The sequence below is a fragment of the Sebastes umbrosus genome, chromosome 7 (assembly GCF_015220745.1).
Source record: "Sebastes umbrosus isolate fSebUmb1 chromosome 7, fSebUmb1.pri, whole genome shotgun sequence".
NCBI classification, from domain to species: domain Eukaryota; kingdom Metazoa; phylum Chordata; class Actinopteri; order Perciformes; family Sebastidae; genus Sebastes; species Sebastes umbrosus.
Genome location: NC_051275.1, coordinates 16,909,745 through 16,930,488, shown reverse-complemented (window position 1 = coordinate 16,930,488; position 20,744 = coordinate 16,909,745). Strand labels below are relative to the sequence as shown.

The window sequence follows — 20,744 nt, the reverse complement described above, 5'->3', positions numbered from 1 at the left end:
ATTGTAGACAACAAAAACATACAGTGTGGTCATTTATTAGCTCACTAAAACAACTGAAGTAGATGGTGGTCTAGGCCAGTAATAATGTAACTTGACGTCACAGAAATAGCAACAAAAGTTATTTTACTTGTATCGTACCCCTAAAGGTATCCTCTTTGACATATCTAAAGTGTTCATGAATAATCCGAAGGGAAAATCCTGAAATCCGAGAAATTCAAAATGACCCCCATCCACCCTAATGACAATAAATATTTCATATTAGAAACGGTTAAAATCAGAGATGGGCAGTATTTCTGTTACTTGTAGTGGAAATACAATTACTTTGGAGTATTTTGTAATTGGTAGTTGACAGATCTGGGTAGAATAGGACCACATGTGGGTATAATAAGACCAGATCTGGGTAGAATAAGATCAGATCTGGGTAGAATAGGACCAGATCTGGGTAGAATAAGACCAGATCTGGGTAGAATAAGACCAGATCTGGGTAGAATAAGATCAGATCTGAGTAGAATAGGACCAGATCTGGGTAGAATAGGACCACATGTGGGTATAATAAGACCAGATCTGGGTAGAATAAGACCAGATCTGGGTAGAATAAGACCAGATCTGGGTAGAATAAGATCAGATCTGGGTAGAATAAGATCAGATCTGCGTAGAATAAGACCAGATCTGGATAGAATAAGACCAGATCTAGGTAGAATAAGATCAGATCTGGGTAGAATAGGACCTGATCTGGGTAGAATAGGACCACATGTGGGTATAATAAGACCAGATCTGGGTAGAATAAGACCAGATCTGGGTAGCATAGGACCAGATCTGGGTAGAATAAGACCAGATCTGGGTAGAATAAGATCAGATCTGGGTAGAATAGGACCAGATCTGGGTAGAATAAGACCAGATCTGGGTAGAATAAGATCAGATCTGGGTAGAATAAGATCAGATCTGAGTAGAATAGGACCAGATCTGGGTAGAATAGGACCACATGTGGGTATAATAAGACCAGATCTGGGTAGAATAAGACCAGATCTGGGTAGAATAAGACCAGATCTGGGTAGAATAAGATCAGATCTGGGTAGAATAAGACCAGATCTGGGTAGAATAAGACCAGATCTGGGTAGAATAAGATCAGATCTGGGTAGAATAAGATCAGATCTGGGTAGAATAAGACCAGATCTGGGTAGAATAAGACCAGATCTGGGTAGAATAAGATGATGTCATAATTATAAATTCTCATCACTGATATACTGTATGTGTATTTTTTTCTTCAAGGAAAAATCACACCATGGTCCAATCTAGCATGCATAACAATGTAAGCTTGTACGGTCACTAAAATATGGCTAAAAAGGCATTTTTGGGTGGGATCATACTTTCACAATTTTCCATTGAGTTTGTTTTTGTTGCAATTTATTTGAGGTTGACCCACATGTTTAGTAATCTGCACAAAAAGGGCTTGTAGAGCCGTGGTTCCTGTAACTGGGTTTCATGATGACTGGACGTGTTGTGAGAAGATGAGCAGGAGCAAGCAAATGTGTTAACAATGTCGGGTTGGTCACATGCAAAGTGAGAAAGGCAGGCAAGAAGCTGCAGGTGATAGTGAATCATGTCAAAACAGCAGATATAACACAACGATGACGAGGGAGATACTGTTGTTTATGTTCTAGCAAGGGGAGGGATTGTTCGTATGCATTAAATGAACTATACAAACATATTATTCCTGAAATAGTTACAGGACAGTGCAGTTTACACAAAATACTCCCTCAGGCTTAATGAGAATGAAAGGGGACACTCAGTGTTTCCCTAGCTAATGGGTGATTAGGTTACATTGCAAAGAGTACATAATTATGGGTAATGGGTGTGGTGCACCTGAACAAACAAATGAATAACTTGCAATACAATGCATGCATGCACACACACACACACACACACACACACACACAAACACGTCTTATTTCTGTATTTTAAGAAGAAATGGTTGGCTCAAAACAAGCTGCATCTAATTCATTGAAAGGTTAAACAATTTGTTCATCCAGCTGTTTTCAGTTACAGCGTTGGGTCTGCTTCCTGTCTCAGCCTCACAGCATGTGTCCCAAATCTGACATAGGCAGTTGAGTTATAGGGTGTTGAAACAGCACCACCTAGTGTTGAAGTTAAAGTCAAATCCTTTGCTACTACATCATGTGTACAGTTTTATTTACAGTGTTTACAGTGTGTATGGTGTCTAGAACTTCACCTTTAGTCATGTAATGTGTCAAAGGTATTTGATCAGATATAACAGTGTGGATCAAATATCTTGTGGCCAACAGTGGTATTAATAAAGTTATATAATTAAGTACATTTAAGTACAATTTTTAGGTACTTGTACTTTACAATACTTCTTCTGCCAGCGGTGGAAGAAGTATTCCAATTGTTTACTTAAGTGAAAGTAGCAATAATACCACACTGTAGTAATAATACCACACTGTAAAAATACTCAATTACAAGTGGAAGTCCTGCATTAAAACATTTTTACTAAAGTAAAAGCAGTATTAGCAACAAAACATACTTAAAGACTCAAAGTAAAAGTTCTCATTATGCAGATGATGCATATGAGGGTGCCTGCTATTATTATATCACTGGATCATTATTATTGTTGCATTAACATTTAAGTGGTTCTTGTCGAATAGTTAAGTTTAGGATAGGTCGTTGGGCAGCGAGTCTCGTGAGAGTTTTTGCAAGTTTTGCAGATTTCTGAACAGATTTTGCAATTCGCAGGTTACCTTCTAGACCCAACCATTTAAGTGGTACAGGGCTGGGGGCTAATTGTTGGGTATTTGTCTGTGTATGTTGCTACACTTCAAATAAAAAAGTTGATAATAACAACAACAACAACAACAAAAAAAACATTTAAGTTGTACATTAACTGGTTGAGGTGGAGCTAATTTATCTGTATATTGTTGGGTAGTTTTATCTATAATATTGACTCTTAAATAGTCATATTTTGTATGTAAAAATGTAGAACTATCGCTCTCAAATTGTCGCAGTGCTAAAAGTAAAAATATTTCCCTCTGAAATAGTATAGAAAAGAACAAAATTTAAATAGTTAAAAGTACAAACTTATACTTCGACGTAATTCGTTTTTCTCTATCACTGATGCCCAAATAACTCCACTACAACACCCCAATATTACCTAAAACTCCCTACATGTATGATTTATATTCACAGTGCATCTGTTGAAACCAGCATAACATTTAAAGAATATCTATAACTCTCACTCCTCTCTGTGAGTATTATATTATTGCACACAGCAGAGTGGGAGCTACACTAGTAGTGAGCATCTCCAGCCTGCCGTTACACAACCAGACGGGGATAATCACACCTGCAAGTGTCTGTGTGATGCTGCACTTCTTATTGTCCTGCTGAGTGTGCTCCTGTTTCCTTATCTCTACTTAACCAAACGATTAGCATGTGTGGACGCACATCCAATCACATCTGCCTGCCCCAGTTAACGCCTCGTACCATTGGCTGTCGATGCTGCCTGTCAGCAAGGACGGGGAGAGCTCCTTGTTTGCATTTGTGTGGGTGACAGGTCGTGACCCTAGCTGACCTGGATTACCACCGGCTCCTGTAGCAATCTCATGAGCCACTAAATATAGCCTGTGCCTGGGATAGTGTCTCCAGTGAAGGGCTATAGGGTGACTTGGCCTGACCCAGTCTGAGACTGTCTGGATGGGATTAGTGCTCCTTTCTGGCACAGGGACACTGGCAGAGGAAGGATATAATTAGAGGTGTAAGAAAATATCGAAAATATTGAATATCGCAAGGTTTTGCAATACTGTATCGATTCTCAAAAAATTATTTTTAATTAATAGTTTACATGCAAATATTAACTCAGTCAATACTTTAATTCATTTGCAAAGAGATGCACCCGCTCAGTGTATGCGTCCTCTCAAAGTAGTGCTTTGTTGTTGGATGTTACAGGTTCTGTGATAAATGCAAATGCAGAACGCACTGTTTTGATTTCATAAAAAAAGAAGTACTTTTACACAGATTTTATGCATGTAGTGATATTCTTTATACAATGACAGTTTCTCTAAAATTATATATTTTTTTAAAATCGCAATATATCGCCTTGCTTACAGTATCGCGATATATTGAACGTAACCTCTGTATCATGATACGCATCGTATCGCCAGATTCTTGCCAATACACAGCCCTAGATATAACAGTCCAATATTGAAGAGTGGTAAAACAGAAATAGGATGTGTGTAAATTAGATTCCCGTTAGATTAAACATGACAGTGAAATGCAGGTGAAGTAAAGCTCAATTTATTGATTTATGGAAAATATATCACATCTTTACATTTTTTTGAGATACCTTCAGAAGATAACAGTCCATTTACCATTTACTTCCCGACATCCGAATCAAAAGATGACCAATTAAAAACGCCTCAAGCAGAGCAGCATTTTAAGTTTCGTGCTTTGAGGAAATCATAAAGACACCTCAGCTAACTCGCTTCTTAAATTTAGCCAACCTAAACAACCTCACTTCTAAAGCTGAACTCTTTGCTACAACCCTATTTCATCCCCATTTCCATTCTAATAGCCCAAATTAAACTCTTATCACCCCTCACCACTAGTAGTTTTTTGTGTGAATATACAGTATAATGTATTCTGTTCAGTAAAACAGCAAGCAGATTGAAGTTTAAATCACCGGACTACAAATCGAAGATCAGACACCAACAAGGACGAGAAATGAGAGTCAACATATGAGTTGTTATAGCAGCAGCAACAGTGACATTTGGTTTCTTTTTCTTCTTTTACAACAAAACCTTTTTAAATATCCACGTGGTTTAATACCAAAGTGCAAATATGTTCAACTGCATGTATTTTTATATGTTGTTATATTATATTATATTCTAATGAACTACGAGTCTTGCAAGAAGGTTGAGGCGTTTTTAGAGTATTATGGCACATTTCAAAACCAAAGAGAAAACATGTCACAGGTCATTTACTACGACAATAGGCAATGCAAACTTTACAATACACTAATATATATATATATAGATATATTTGGTGACCAAAGTTTGTCATCAATACATTAATATTTGAGAACACATTTATAAAGCATTACATCAATATTGTATCATCAGGATATCTGATTGCAGAACAAATATATTAGTCCTCAAGTGGTTGTTTTCACAATAATCCTCCTGAAGCAATACAACGTACTACTGTCTCCCATCAGTGCTGCGGGCAATGTAAAGCCCGCGACTCAAAACCAGACATTATATCATCCCCAAGAGGAACATAACTTCAGCACTTTTCAGTCTCTCATTCTCGTCTGAACTCTTCAAGGTATAAAGACTGCAACCGAGCACCAGTGAACACCCTACATCGCAACTATTTGCTCTTGCAATAATCAATAGTGACACAAATTTTACAGATATATAGCTATATAGTAATGTATATACCTCCAGTGTGTACACAGTCTGACCACTACCTCTGATGGGATCAGAGCGTCCTCGTTGTGACAAGAGACCGCCACAGAAAGGGTGCATGCAAGAAGAGTACTCAATTCAGTATTTAGAGTTCTTTGTTGAATATTGGAAAGAATTAAATAGCCAACTTCTCTATACGAACTGTGGCATGGGCTCCTATCCCCTCTGCCTTTTCAGTGTTGCCCTTTCCTCTAAATTAATCAGATGCTGGGTGACTCAGCAGAATCTTGGTCTGAAGTACGGGGCCTCGGCCCTCTTAAAGCTTGGTCCATTAACTTCTCTAGGGATTATTCTGTTCGGTTGGTGTTTGCTAAACAGATACCTCAGAAGTATTTGGATGTGCTGAAGCACAAATTGTTAAATTCGACACATTAAGTGATTTTTTGGGGGGGAAGTTTGTTTATCGTTTGATAATTGTTCCTTTTTTGGGGGGTTCTGAAAGACAGTGATCTTAGGAGGACAAGCAACGTTGAGAGAAATGTCAGCGTTCTCTTCACTTGGCAGTCATCATCTGGACAAACTCTGTGAAGAGAACAGAAAATGTTTAAATGAAACAGACGCAAAAAGTGAACTTTTGGCAGTTGTTAAAGGGACTGTATGTAGGGGGGAACTAGGATCAACATCGGCCGGGCCTACGGTTCATGGAGGGACCTTCGTTTGGTTTTGGGCATCAAAACAGACCCCGAGCTGTCAAAATTCCTATTGGACAGGTAAGCTAACATTACTGCCAAGCATATGAAGTATATAGTGATATTGTGGTTTTAGCTGGTTAATGTTGCTAACGTTAATCAACATGATGCCTGTCAATCACGCTCAGTCTTGAGTGTGTTGCCTCACTGTTTTGACCGATGCTCGCTCGCGTCTACGTAGAGCGAGCACAAGCTCGAGCAACAGGACGCTGACTGTCGTTGACTTAACGGCCACAGGTGTCACTGTTAACAACCAATTTCTGATTGTTACATATAGCCCCTTTAAAGCTTTTGGTAGAAACTGTTAAAATTATGTGAGAGCCTATCACAAAGGTTATGTTGCAACTGACATTTTTCCTGGTTTCTGTCTCAGTAACTCAATAATAATTGCGTTCCTTGTTCTTATAAGATTTTAGTCAAAACACAAAGATTATGTTGCAGTAAAAAATAAGTGGCAAAGAGAATAAACATACAAGCAGTTGCAGGGTTGTAATAAGTGTTAATAATATAATCATCAAACTAAAAGAAAGGTATGACACCTTTTCAGGAAGAAAGCAACCAAAAAAACATCTCACCCTCATAGTTGACCTGACCATCGCCGTCAATGTCAGCCTCGCGGATCATTTCGTCCACCTCCTCGTCAGTGAGCTTCTCCCCTAAGTTGGTCATGACGTGCCGTAGCTCTGCTGCACTGATGTAGCCATTACCATCCTGCCGACGGCCAACACAACAACTAGTGTTTATTCAAGTCTATTGTATTTGTATAGCCCAATATCACAAATCACAAATTTGCCTTAGGGGGCTTTACAATCTGTACACTGTTATTGTGTCTATTTACCATTTTACATGCTGTAGCAGCTAAAAGCTGAATGCCACTGAAGTTAGTTTTCCTACTATGATGTTCTAGGTCAGTATTACTTGTATGTGAATTGTACTTCTTTGGTCTCACCTCTACTTAATGCTAAACATATGCATGTTAGAATGCTAAAGATTATCGTTCATCCAGCAGAGAGACACCAATAAAAAGCCTTTTAATGGACCAAAGTGCTAGTCAAGTAAATTAAAACAGCGACCTTGTGTGACAGCTCAATATCGTGCACAAATCTTTCTCTAAACATACAGGGATTTATTATATGAAGGGGTTTGTCTTTTCATCTTGCGGTCACAAGGATATAATGGATATATAAATCTGTGGCAAAAAGTTCCTAATTTGACTAATTTTAATGAGTGGAGCTCGTTGATATTCTCGGTCTATTCTGTCCTAACGTACCTTGTCAAAGACTCTGAAGGCTTCTCTGATCTCCTCCTCACTGTCTGTATCTTTCATCTTCCTGGCCATCATGGTCAGGAACTCAGGAAAATCAATTGTACCATTACCTACACAGTCATAAAAACAGAAAGAGGTTAAGGTAATTATGTCACTCAAAAACTGAGCATATCAATCCAAGAAGACTTAACACTTTCATGGCACAAAACATAAAGGAAATACCCCACATTTTTATGAAGTATTAAATCAGATGTGGCTACAAGAACAGTAGAGCCCAACTGATACATGTGCATTGCTGATACTACTGGCAAATGTTTAGCTTATCTCAGAAATCAGTATCTCCGTATAAAATATATTTTGAAGCAAACAGCATTAAGATTCTGGCCTATCACATAGGTAACAAGGAGGGGTAAACTGGTAGACAACAACCCTCACCAGAGAAAATGGTCACATTTCTCAATATAAATGTCATGATAGTAATTTAAAGCCAAGTGCTTCTACCGATATCCTAAATATCTCCACACTGCACATACTGGTGAAACTTTCCAATAGTTTTATTAAGGCAAGAGGAACATTTGGCATGAAGATTACCCCTAAAATTGTAGTGATTATAAGTTTTAACTAGTATAATTGTCTTGTGCTTTTCCTCCTTACCATCCGCATCCACCTCATTGATCATATCCTGCAGCTCGGCCTCAGTGGGGTTCTGTCCCAGAGAGCGCATCACAGTCCCGAGCTCCTTGGTGGTGATCGTACCGTCACCGTCCTTGTCGAACAGCGAGAACGCCTCCTTGAACTCTGTGCATTTACAGAAATAACACTGTTAGTATGCCACGAGCATCCACGTTGATACAGACACTTCCCTTTCAGTCTTTCAAGCTGTCTGAATAGAAAGCATATGATAAGCATTAACAGAGTCTGAGCATGGCTAATTCAATGATAGGAAAGAACAAAATACGGTGACCCCTGATCTATACAACAGCATAGAGAGTAAAACTACTGGTGCATCTGCTGCAAAATGTCTAAAAATTAATGTGCACATGTGAGCTTTTCATGTGAGGTTTCATCCTGTGACTCAAATCCCTGCTGATTTTCATTTTAGCCATGCCAACCACCAGCTTATATCCTCACAGACCTCTGGTTACTTAAATCTCTTAAGACACCCTAGAGTCTCAGGTTTGGTGGTGAATTAAGGCGCTAAACCTAAAACAAACCAAACATGGTTAAGGTATGCCCTCACCAGCAATCTGCTCCTCAGTCAGCTGATCAGCCTGTTAACAAAAGAATAAGACAACGATAAAACACTGATATTCCATCATGAACATAATATTTTGGGCAGCCCTGTTAATGATAATTATTTATTTTCATCATAGAATGTTTTTAGTTCTGTAGACCGATGTAATTAAGTAGGGTTGTGCAATTAATCGAATAAAACGATTATTGTGCATTCTGTTTCGCAATGACGCTCTCGTTTGGTTTTGCGTTATAAATCCAGCGCAACCCTTTCCTGTACAGCAGTGCGCTTTCACCGTCTTAAACCACGAACCCCTTCTCGTTTACCATGCTCTATGGGTGCGACTCTTTTTGCAGTGTCATCACCATTCATACAGCCAATGAGTTTATGATTAGATTGTTAGAGCACACAATTCTTCATAGATTTAGCCCCTTAATTTTGCACTAGATTGATGCATTCAACTTTAAAATGTAGGCTACAAAATGTTCTTTCTAAATGCATGATGTTTCCAAAGGCAATGAGTAATCGTGGTAAATAATCGTAATCTCAATATTGACCAAATTAATCGCGATTTATGATTTTTTGCCATAATCGAGACTATCAGCCCTAATTTTTAGTGTTGAAAAAAGCAGCCAAATGTTAAAATGAGTTGGTTAGTTGAGATTTTAGGTGAGTTTATATGACAGTATGTTAGGACACGCATAAAATAATACAAATGTAAAACAACAGATGCCTTCACTGATGGTGTATATGGCTGGAGATGCTAAAGCACCTTAAGTCTGATTATTAGCTACATCCAGAGATGTAGCATTACCAAATTTAGATTTAAGATTGTTGACAAAATTGTTTCCATCCAATCCAGCCCTCCTTGTCAAGTAGGATCTCCTTGAAAACCATAAAGCTCCCAAACAAGATCTGATATGGGAAGGATGTTCAAAATTCAAATGTTTATGATCTGTTTTTAATGTATTGGTCTGTCTTGATTAGAAGGAAGATCCTAAATAAATACCTAAAACAATATGGATTAAGCTACAGGAGTAAGTTGTTAAGTGTCTATGAGATTGAATTCTTTTTTCCCACCACTGCAAACTCACATCAACATAACACAGCTGCAACAGCTGTGGTTCTTTGTGAAGGAGGAAACTACAGACAGTCACCTTTTATGCCTTCAGTGGGTTGAGTGTTTCATACTCAGAGATTCACTCAGGTGGATGTGACTTTAAAATCTTCCAGTACAATGATTATAGAGATTAAAAGCTTTGGGTAGGCCTAATGAGGAGCACCTGCAGCCGACTCCACTGTTTAATCAACACACACAGATCTATGCCAATGCAAATGTACTCTAAACAAACTAATTCAAAACAGACTGTGATATTATCTGGCAGCTGGGCCCAGTCACTGCCTATGACCGAGCTAAAGACTATCTCTACAGATGTAAGGCTCTCTCCTTTATTAGGGGGGGGGGCTTAATTAATAAAAGAAAATTAACTATTGGGCCTTAACCTCTATTATATTATATTTGGCAACTTGCATTCTATGTCATCTAAAATATAAGACTTGTTGCATTACTTGAGTAAAGTCATTGAATAGATAGTCGTGCTTGCAGAGAGTGGAACCACATACATATTAGTTTATTTTCTTATTAAGAGAAACACTCATAACTATTTTAAACAAACCCCCAATGCTAAGATCAGTGAGCCAATATTGTCCAAACTTGCTGCTCTTTAGATTGGTTTTACTTTTGCGTTATTGCACCCAAATGATTTTTTCAAACTTCATCCGATATGTCATTCAGCCATCCTCGTGAGGTCTTACCAGGCCTGTCTAAGTCAGTCAACATGCCCACTTCAGGCCGAGAAAGTGTGATGAGGGACGGGTATAAATACTCCACGGCCCGAAATACACACGCCTGCTATAATTAGTGAGACACGAACAGGGTCGCCAATGTAGCACACTGAATATCACCGCGACTAACCACCTCTTTGTATCCTTTTTCACTGAACAGATGTGCACTCGGTTTATCATCACAGACCAACCCCTGTGCCAACTGTTGCTTGACTGCTGGGGTGCTGCTTTGTGTCTGTGTGTAATCCTTCATATTGTCAGGAAATTATTCTCAGATGACTTGGAAACAACTGGCATGATCAGGCACAACAAGAACTTAACTGCTGCATACAATAAATTAGGGATACACCGATACCGGATCGGATATCCGCCGTAGCTGACTCAAATAGCTGGATCGGGTATCGGTGACAGTGGATCCGATATATTTAATTCAATTCTAAGTTTATATACTTTATACATTATATACTGAAATGTTTTAATTCCTGTTGAAGTTTTGACCAATTTGTTGCTGCATTAAAAAGGTTTACACTTGAATTGTAATTCCTGTTCATTTTTAAGATTTTTTCTACCAAGTTGCTGGTGTACGTTATATAATTTTAATATTAAATAACAGTTCATTAAATTTATATCTATGTATTTATTTGTTCCACTCCGTTTTACAAAGTGAGAAAAGCAATGCTTAAGTCAAGCCTGATACATATAAAAGAATGATCCCAGTCACTTCCACACAGTAAGCTTATTAATTAAATACTGATATCGGATTGGTACTCGGTATCGGCCGATACTCAAAGCCCAGGTATCGGGAATGAAAAAGTTGGATTTGTGCATCCTTACAATAAAGCCTACAAAAATATAGAAATAAGTAATTAAATCAAATGAACCCATATAGCTACAGAGATAATGCATGAATGCATGACGTCCATGTGCACTTGCTCCACAGACACAAGCATAAATTAGTTTCTAACAACCCCTTTCCTTTCAAAACCGAAGAGATTAAAGCTAACATTTCTGTAGCTCGAGGTGGTGGTAACGCCATGTGTTCTTCGAGTCAATTTCAATGAGTCACCGTGTTGGTTTTGGAGGAGGGGGGGTAAGGGGTAAAAAGAAGGGGAGTAAGACAGACTGCAGAGTATTCACTCCGTCCACTATACCAACCAATTCGGTGGTGCTGAAGCAAGCACTGTCTGGATCAGACACAGCATGGCACAGTTAGAGAGATTTGCACGGCTGCTGCGGTGTGAAAAAGTGCTCGGCAAAACACTACTGCTGCTTTTCAACTAGATCATATCACATTTTCTCATGTCGAGTACAGAAAAACTACGAGGGCTGCAGGTGACTGAATATAATATTGTAGTTTCCTTAACATCCCAGATCATGTGTCTTGTTCTTTAACAATCTGCAGTGAACAACAGCAGTGAATGATTAAGGATTAGACAGGAGGAGCAGGGATTATATTATAGTGGCACATTATGGCTTTGTGTGTGTCTGTGTGTGTGTGTGTGTGTGTGTGTGTCTGTGTATATATTTATATATATATGGTTCCCATTTTGGAGGGTGCACTGCGGGTCCTGACTGCACCAAGCATGGTTTGGTTCAATGCAGGGGGGAAGGGAAGGGAGGCGCTGGAAGGAGAAGGAGAAGGAGGGGTGGGCAAAGAGAGGATCATTCAGCAGGAGCAGACTGCGTTATGGCGCAACACGTAACGGAGGAGATGCTGTCATCATCATGGTGGTGCTGTTGCGAGAACACACAAAAATGCTGCAACATAACCTTCATAATCTCCATGCAATATGACAAATAACTGAGCAGCAAGACTATACTACCCGTCAGCTCTTATGTAATCGCAATTGGTGGCGATTACAATTATTTTTCTCGCTTGTTGCGCATGTCTCACTACATTCAGAGCAGCAGCCTGCAAGAGGTGTCTGCTGTCTGCCTGCAGACACTTGTTATGTGGGATGTCAAAACGGTAGTTAGCAAAGACAAGTTAGCTGGAGGTTTTTTTTTTTAGTATGCAAGATAAACGAAATGTTTTCAAGATCACGTTAACACTGGACGGTCTATTTTTACACACCACCTCCTTCACCACCACGCCCACTCTCAAGCAAACGATAAAAAACGCTGCAAACCTTGATCCTCCAGCATGGAGGTTAAACCACAAAGTGTTTTCTAAATGATTGATTATAGACATTACAGTAGACAACAACACATTGTTTCCTCTCGCAACACGACGTGTAACATTATGCTGCGCAGCTGCTGCAGATGAAGTTACATATAAACCACTGATACATTAACAACAACGTGTTCCTCAGTTGTTTAAGAGCTTGTAAAGAAACACGTCTCGTTTAGTGGTTTAACCTGTGTTACTACGTGTTACTATGTGCTTTAATGCTTTAAAGAGATAACGACTACTTGATAAGCTGTTATCTCGAAACCGCCGCAAAGCTAAGTTAATCAATGCTAACGAGCTAGCCTTTATTAGCTAACTAGCATTGCTAACGGTTAGCCTTTATTAGCTAACTAGCATTGCTAACGATTAGCTATGTTACCTAGGTAATAACGGCTAACGTTATCTTCACGTTATCAGCACCAAAACATATTTTCCTCACCTAAAAGAAAGGCCCACCTAAAAAAAAAACAATATCAGATTAACTGTTCGCTATATTTAGAATATTTTTCGCTAACGTTATTACCTCTTATTAACTGCTAGTCAGCTAATAGCGGCTAGCCGTTACTACCTAGGTAACATAGCTAACCGTTTGCTAACGTTTAGCCGTTATTACCTAGGTAACATAGCTAACCGTTAGCCGTTAGTACTCACCATTGTGCCGTTGACGTTTCAAAGCTCCGCGGAAGATGACAAAACGACAAAGGGTTTGTTGTATTGAGCTCACTAAGAAGACAGCTACTCTGATGAATTACTTAGATAATATCAAACAGTGTGTATTTCGGGGGGGGAATCAGTGGAGGCTGTGTATATATCCGCTGTGTTGCACCAGAGTGGCCCGGAGACCTCAATCCACTGGTGAGTGCTACGCCTTCAGTGTGAGTGCTGTATCCCTCCGCCGGTACATCTATAGGACCTCACACTCTCAATGCATTGATCCAACAATATACTGAACACTGCTCATGTGAAAGTGTTTTAATTGCAATACACGTTCACTATTCATTACTGAATTGTTCATTTGACACATAACAAAGAAAGCAAAAAATAAAATAATAATAATTGTTGCTCTATTTAAAAGATGCGCGCAAAGATACCACCCGGTTGGAGAAGTGCCAGTGTATGGAAGATGAATGATGCCTAATAGAAGTGCTATAGGCCTCCGTCTCCTTAATGTATTCCCATTTAATTTGTGCAAAAACATAAAATGTCACAGAATGATGCATGCTTTTGGAATAATATGGTGTAAATATAGTAGGCCTACTATACAGTATTTTCACCTTTGTAAAATGTTAAACTATTTATGGAAGATTAATGATGTCTAACAGAAGTGCTATAGGCCTCTGCTGGTTCCGGAAGTGTTTTCCTCCTTAATGTATTAATAATAATAATAATAATAATAATTATAATAATAATTATAATAATAATTAAAGCTGCAAGCAGCGTTGAACGGGCCCTCGCCCCTTTGCGCACGTCGGGGGTACCCGCTGCCGTGCATTTCCATGAAAGTCGGACACTGCACGCAACAGTTAGAGGGTATTTTCTGCGTGGGGCGCGTGGCACTGTAAATGACCTGTTGAGAACCTGTGAGGCATCCTTAAAAGGCACTTCTATGAGGGTGGTTGGCAGTATACAACCATTTCTTGTTGCCAGTAGGTGGCGCTATCCCTATAACTCAATAATGGAACGTATATGTCTTCAGGCCGGGATTCTTATCCAGCTTGTGAAGTTTGGAGCAGATTGGAATATGTAGAGTCAAGTTACAACAGCCTCCTGTGTCATGTCGTATGCCTCGAATGGTTGAGGTTAGGTTAGGTCGTCTGGCAGCAAGTCTAACGAGAGTTTTTGCAGATCTCAGATCAAATTTCGCAATTTACAGGCTCCCTTCTAGTCGCTAGTCTGGAAGCGGAAAATCAGGGCTAAAGTCGAGTAGAGTGAACTCGCTATAACCAAACTGCCAATCACTGGGCATTTTCATAATGTAATAATCACATTTAGTTCCAACTCGAAGGGACTGGAAGATCTTTACTCATTTGTTGTTTTTTGTTGTACATCTGAACACTTTGTTCAAACTCTGTATAAGCTGAACCTGTTTGTCCTCTAAACACCCACACAGGTGTTTTCAGTTATTCTGGCTGATTAAACCTCTGCTCAGGTTGAAGGTGGAATTCATGAGATCACAAATCTCCATCTACCAGGTGCAATGAAAGCTGACAGGAGACTCAGGAAGATGTCAATACATTACAGTGAGCAGAGATCTAATCAGCCAAATAAACTGAAAACACCTGTGTGGGTGTTCATAGCTTTTAACGCAGGGTGCAGAACCCTAGGATCCTCCTCCACTGTCACCTCTCTGTTGTCAGTGTCATACCTACACCCAGACTGAGGTGTAGGCATTTGTGGTGTAGAGACTACAGGTAAAAGAAATGTAAAACAAAGGCATGTTCAAAGGCTAAAAGACATAAGGTGGCGCTAGAGAGCCAACATGCCACACCCAAGCAAAATTTCACCACTAAATCAAAGTAATTATTAGTTTGGATGTGTGTGTAAAGTTTCATGAGTTTTTGTGCATCCTAAAGTCCTCAAACATGTGTTCATAATTTTTTTTAAAACGCAGGAAGTCCAAAATCGCTGACTTCCTGTTTGCCGAAAAAATCCAGAAAATATTTAATCCGGGTTTGAGGATGTGAGCAATGACATACTTGAATTTCGTGAAGATCGAAGTAACTTTTTCTGGCAACCTGCCTTCATTAGGGGGCACTATCGAGCCTGCTGGTGACACCCGAGCCCAATCACTACAGAATATTGCAATTTTCGCCACTTCTGACGCATATTCCAATTTTGGTGAGTTTTGGGGATGGCTAAAGTTGTTAAAAAGGCGATCTCACAGCAGAAAAATAATAATACTTAGAAAAACAATAGGTTTTCTTGCACTTAGTGTACTGGCATTTTTGTGCTCGGGCCCTAATAATAAATTGGATTTATATAGCACCTTTCAGAAACCCAAGGACGCCTTACAAAGGGGGCACACAAAATCATACTAATAAATATCACAGAGGATAAACTATATCTAAGTAATTAAAAGAGTGATGTGTAGGAAGAGTCAGCTGAGATCATAGGCCTTGATGAACAGGTGGTGTTTGAGGTGTTTTTTTTAAAGTGTCCAGGGATGAAGCATTTCTTATTTCAGGAGGGAGAGAGTTTCGGAGGGCGGGGGCCGCGACGCTGAAGGCTCTGTCGCCGAATTTTCTCAGCCAGGTGTGGGGGGTGATGGCGAGCTGAAGTTTCATGAAGCTTTGAAGCGTTCCAGCAAATTGGTTCGGAAAAGGGTTCATTTCTCGAGGCTTCATGTGCACACGAAACCACCTGGTGGCCAAAGAGTGTAAAACAGGCAGGTATGATCTTAACCATGTGATCTGTGATATACTGTATTTAGTGCCAGTAAAGGCTGTTGGGAATGACTATAAACAATGAAAAAAATATATACAAAGGTGAAAATACTGTATGTAGGCCTACTATATTTAAACCATATTTCCCCAAAAGCATACATCATTCTGTGACATTTTATGTTTTTGCACAAATTGATGATGCCTCTACAGTATCATCCCCTCTCTCTGTAATCCTACAGAGGTGTAAACCCCCCCTCCCATTCCCAGCACTTGCTGAATTCAATCACAATTGAACCAGAAATTTAAAGTGAGCTGATTAAAGCTGCAGATTGTACAATTTTTTTCTCAACAGCAATCTTTAGCTCCCGCCTGCTGTCAGAGACACATGCGGCAGAATTTTAAGCTTGGTGATCGGCTGTTTGTTGCAGAAATGCACCTCAGGAGTCATAGTTAACTCCTCCCCTGAATTTTTTATGTACACAACATGTACCTTCGACTTTTTATTAAAGAACCAGATATTTTTTAACGCAGTTGTTAATATTTTGGGTTAATGATTTAACCAGGAGTAATCATGCCGATCCAAGCTTTACAAGTGCTCCAACTGTGACTTTAAAGTTTAAGACGCGCCGCAATTGTGACATGGAAGCCAATCATGGTTTAATTTGCAACTAACACAAGAGTGACGTGGAAACTTGAAACCTCCAGGTCTCATACATGGAGAATGGACTTTTCAGTGAACTGGGAGACATCTTGTGTTCAGTTGTTACACTTTTGAAACGAACAATATTTGCATATTCATAGTCAGAAAGAGTAGATGTAACGTGGCTCCACTCTGGGCTCACTATTTTTCATTCACCACCCCGCTCTTTATACTGTAGCTGTCAATCCTGATGATCTCACCCAACTTCACAGCCTTGTAAACTGCATCTCCAACAATTTATGGATGCCCAAATATTTCCTGAATCCAACTCAGAAATGACACAAAATATATTGACAGTCCAAAAAATCAAAGATAAAGACAGTGTCCCCCCCAAGTACTAATTAGGATGATGTCATTAACATGTCTGATCTAACTTTCCAGCTGCATACAAGCTACATAACTAAAACAGGGTTCTATCATTTAAAGATTAGGGCTGTCAAAGTTAATGCGATAACACAAATTTGTTTAAGCGCCACTAATTTCTTTAACGCATTAACGCAACTTCAATTTTTAGGCTGTAGCAGGCTCAGTTTTAAAGCTAGAGTGAAGATACTGGTATATGAAACTAGCAAACCTAAGGAATCCATTGGTACCAGTTTGTCATGAGGCTAAATAACGCTCCAAACTTATGTTAAATTTTGGTGAGGAAAAACTGGCATGGCCATTTTCAAAGGGGTCCCTTGACCTCTGACCTCAAGATATGTGAATGAAAATAGGTTCATGGGTGCCCACGAGTCTCCCCTTTACAGACATGCCCACTTTATGATAATCACATGCAGTTTTGGGCAAGTCATAGTCAAGTCAGCACACTGACACACTGACAGCTGTAGTTGCCTGTTGGGCTTGAGTTTGCCATGTTATGATTTGAGCATATTTTTTATGCTGAATGCAGTACCTGAGGGTTTCTGGACAATAGTTGACATTGTTTTGTGTTGTTAATTGATTTCCAATAATACATATATACATACATTTGCATGAAGCAATCATATTTGCCCACTCCCATGTTGATAAGAGTATTAAATACTTGACAAATCTCCCTTTAAAGTACATTTTGAACAGATAAAAAATGTGCAATTCATTATTTTTTAATTAATTAAAGACTAGTGCCAAGGCCAGGCCTTTTCTTTTTCCCAGAGATACAGAGGAGCCTGTTCATCCTTTCATTAGAGAGTACGCTCAACTACTGCAGTGCATTGTTCACATGTCTCCACAAAATGTCTAGAAGTCAGTTGCAGCTCATGCAGAAAGCTGCTGCTGGTGATTTTGGAAGAAAGAAAAGAGCTCACATGACTTCTGTTCAAAAATCCCTGTGCTGGCTTCAGTTAGAAAACATGCTAAGATACTATTACTTTTCTATAAGTGTACTCACGGGCTTATCCCTGACTATTTCAGTCGTTAGACTATGCAAATGTTGGTAGAGTGCTCAAGGCCTCAGATTCTCTACTGCTAACTAAGACAAAGACCTATAGCGAAGCTATATCTGGATCTAAGGTAGCAGCTTCAATTAAGGTTTAAAAGCCACTACTAAAACTCTGCATTATAGTCTTCTTATAATCTACTATTACGACACTTTTATATTATATACATTTCTGAACAGTTTTTGAATATTGCAATGATAATGATAATGGTAACAGGATGGCTATTATTGTTATTAGTATCTGTATTCAGTTTGCATTGGCAACCAGCAATGCAGTTTAATTAATTACACGCTTTTAAATCAAAGTCATATGAAGATCAAATAATCTAATGTTCTATTAAAACACACAAACATTGCCATGATAACAACCCCATGAATGGATGAGCAAAGGCCTACACATACTTGGGACAAGATATTTATTTGTGCATAATATATACTGTACTGCACTTCAGTGTTTTATCATGTGAGTTACAAGGCAGTCCAGCAGAGGGAGACATTGCTCTAGTATTGCCCACCCAGCAGCCAAAGCTGATCAACAAGTGCTGACCATAGATGATGATGACGATGATGATGATGATACTGACAGTGACACAACGTTGCATCAGACACAAGAACAAATGTATGAATGCAAGAAACAAATTCAGGAATTTTAAAACATAGCTGAGTGTGATTCTCATGATAGACCACAAACAACACTCAGCTTTTTGTGTACATCTCCAGTCCAGGTCTAAACTATAGATAGATTGACACAGGATTTCACACAAACAATTTACTTCAACAGAGGATAAGCAACATTTTATTGAGAATGTCATCAGTATTGGGAACTCTGACATCAGTGCTGATGATGTCTTAATTACATTCAGGCCTGTCTGGTGCGGGGGTTGCTAGTAGGGCTTCATGTCAATACCAGAAATAGTTTGCATGTGGGAGACAGGAGAACGAGCCACAAAAAAGCCCGCCTATGAAGCTGAACTAGACATGGAGAGTATTTAGTCTATTTTTATAATAAGATAAATATGCTCACATGCATATTCTCTCAGCCTCCTTCCAGGGATAGATTACTGAACAGGCCCAAGCCCCTAAGCCATTATGTTTTTTATTAGAGCTTGAAAGATGGAACCTTTTCCCAATTCAAAATTGGGCTTGTAGAGAAAAAAAAATACCCAATTTCGTTGTTCGTGGCTGCATGTTGTCCCCTTTTAGTATAAATACGAGTAAAGAGACAACAACACGACGATCAAAAGAAGATGGAGTCAAAGTTGAAGTGGAAAAGGAAAAGGGTGGTTTATTAACATAATACTTCAAATAATGACAAAGGTTCACAAAAGTGTGGAGGAGGATGGGACAAGGTTGTTGTGCCAAATAAACAGAAATTAACACCAAAAAACTAGGCCCAACTAAGTCTTATCTCATAAAACAAACCACAAAAAGAACACCTGACTAACTTATCTAAAAAAAGTGACCATCAAAACCAATACAACAGTGGCACCAACAAATAACCTAGTGTTTCTAGACAAATAGATAACTACGCAAGTGTAAAGGGTACCCCAGTATACCTATACTCCTCCTCCTCCTCCCACCACAGACCTTTTTCTAATATCTTCAACAAGTTTTTTAAGCTCAAACAACTCAGCACAACTCAGACAGGCTGAGAGCATGGCAAGAACAAAAGAGAGTGAACTCAGAAGGCAGGCCCCTTTTTATTGAAAACCCTTGATGCTGATTGGCTAGCTCCATGTCTGAAGGAACCCTAATGCGTTCAAAGAGTAAAAAATATTCGTCCTAACGTCTTTTCCTAACCACTTTTCCTTGACCTCAATGGAAAACGTCACGAGGTCAAGGAAAGATGAGAAGGAGAATTCAGAAGGACTTATGAAAAGACAACCGCGGTGTTGAGACAATCCGACTGCTCTTTCACTAGGCTCCGTAATCATGATGTGACGACGGCGGATGTTAGTGACGCGGTGAAACTACAATGTTCTGAAGATGGACTACAAAAGGCGGCGCCATTAACCCCCCCCCCATGCATTTTAAATAGGTCTTTCAGTGAAAGGCTCCTTCACCCGCGGTGTGTGAAAGAGAGCTACCACGGATCCTCCTGCTGCTGGAACACTCTATCAGCATATAAAAAAGAATCATCTGACCAAACGTGGACAACCGGTGAAAAATATCACTTCATTACCAAGGTTAGAACTGAAATAAACAGAGGAATATATATGATACATATTGAGTTAATTGTTTGAGTTATGGAGAAGCGATAGGACCATATACTGTAAGTGTAGGCTGTACTTCTTCCAACTTCTTTTCGGACATGTAATATTTATTTATGTTGATTATTTGTTAATTGATTGTTTACTGTACGCTAGGAATTGTGGGATGTTATTCTCTCTTTTCCTATGGTAAAGGATGGTCCAGTGTATCCTATGCTAAAGGAGATAAGAAAGGAAGCATTGAAGCTCCTTTCCTTAACATTTGGTGAATTCGAACAGCTCTTGTCACGGCTGCTACTGAGGTACTTCTGGGTCATTTCACTCCGTTAGGAACCTTCCTAAGCAAAAAGGA

General features: G+C 39.2%; 1 protein-coding gene across 1 annotated transcript; it reads right to left on the bottom strand.

The window, feature by feature from the left end:
* Positions 1-4,283: 4,283 nt before the first annotated feature.
* Positions 4,284-13,542, bottom strand: calm3a (calmodulin 3a (phosphorylase kinase, delta)). Its single transcript, XM_037774987.1, has 6 exons — positions 13,334-13,542; positions 8,674-8,704; positions 8,088-8,231; positions 7,437-7,543; positions 6,742-6,877; positions 4,284-5,999 (listed from the first exon to the last, which is right to left on the bottom strand). The coding sequence occupies exons 1-6, from the start codon at positions 13,334-13,336 to the stop codon at positions 5,971-5,973; spliced, it is 450 nt and encodes a 149-aa protein (XP_037630915.1). The 5' UTR covers positions 13,337-13,542; the 3' UTR covers positions 4,284-5,970.
* Between the last annotated feature and the right edge of the window lie 7,202 nt (positions 13,543-20,744).

Bases quoted from the DNA above. Each gene is read 5' to 3' on its own strand.
- calm3a (XM_037774987.1), bottom strand. The intron at 7,544-8,087 runs GTAAGGAGGAAA...ATGACTGTGTAG, and splicing joins CAATGAGGTGGATGCGGATG to GTAATGGTACAATTGATTTT. The intron at 6,000-6,741 runs GTGAGATGTTTT...TTCTCTTCACAG, and splicing joins TGGTCAGGTCAACTATGAGG to AGTTTGTCCAGATGATGACT.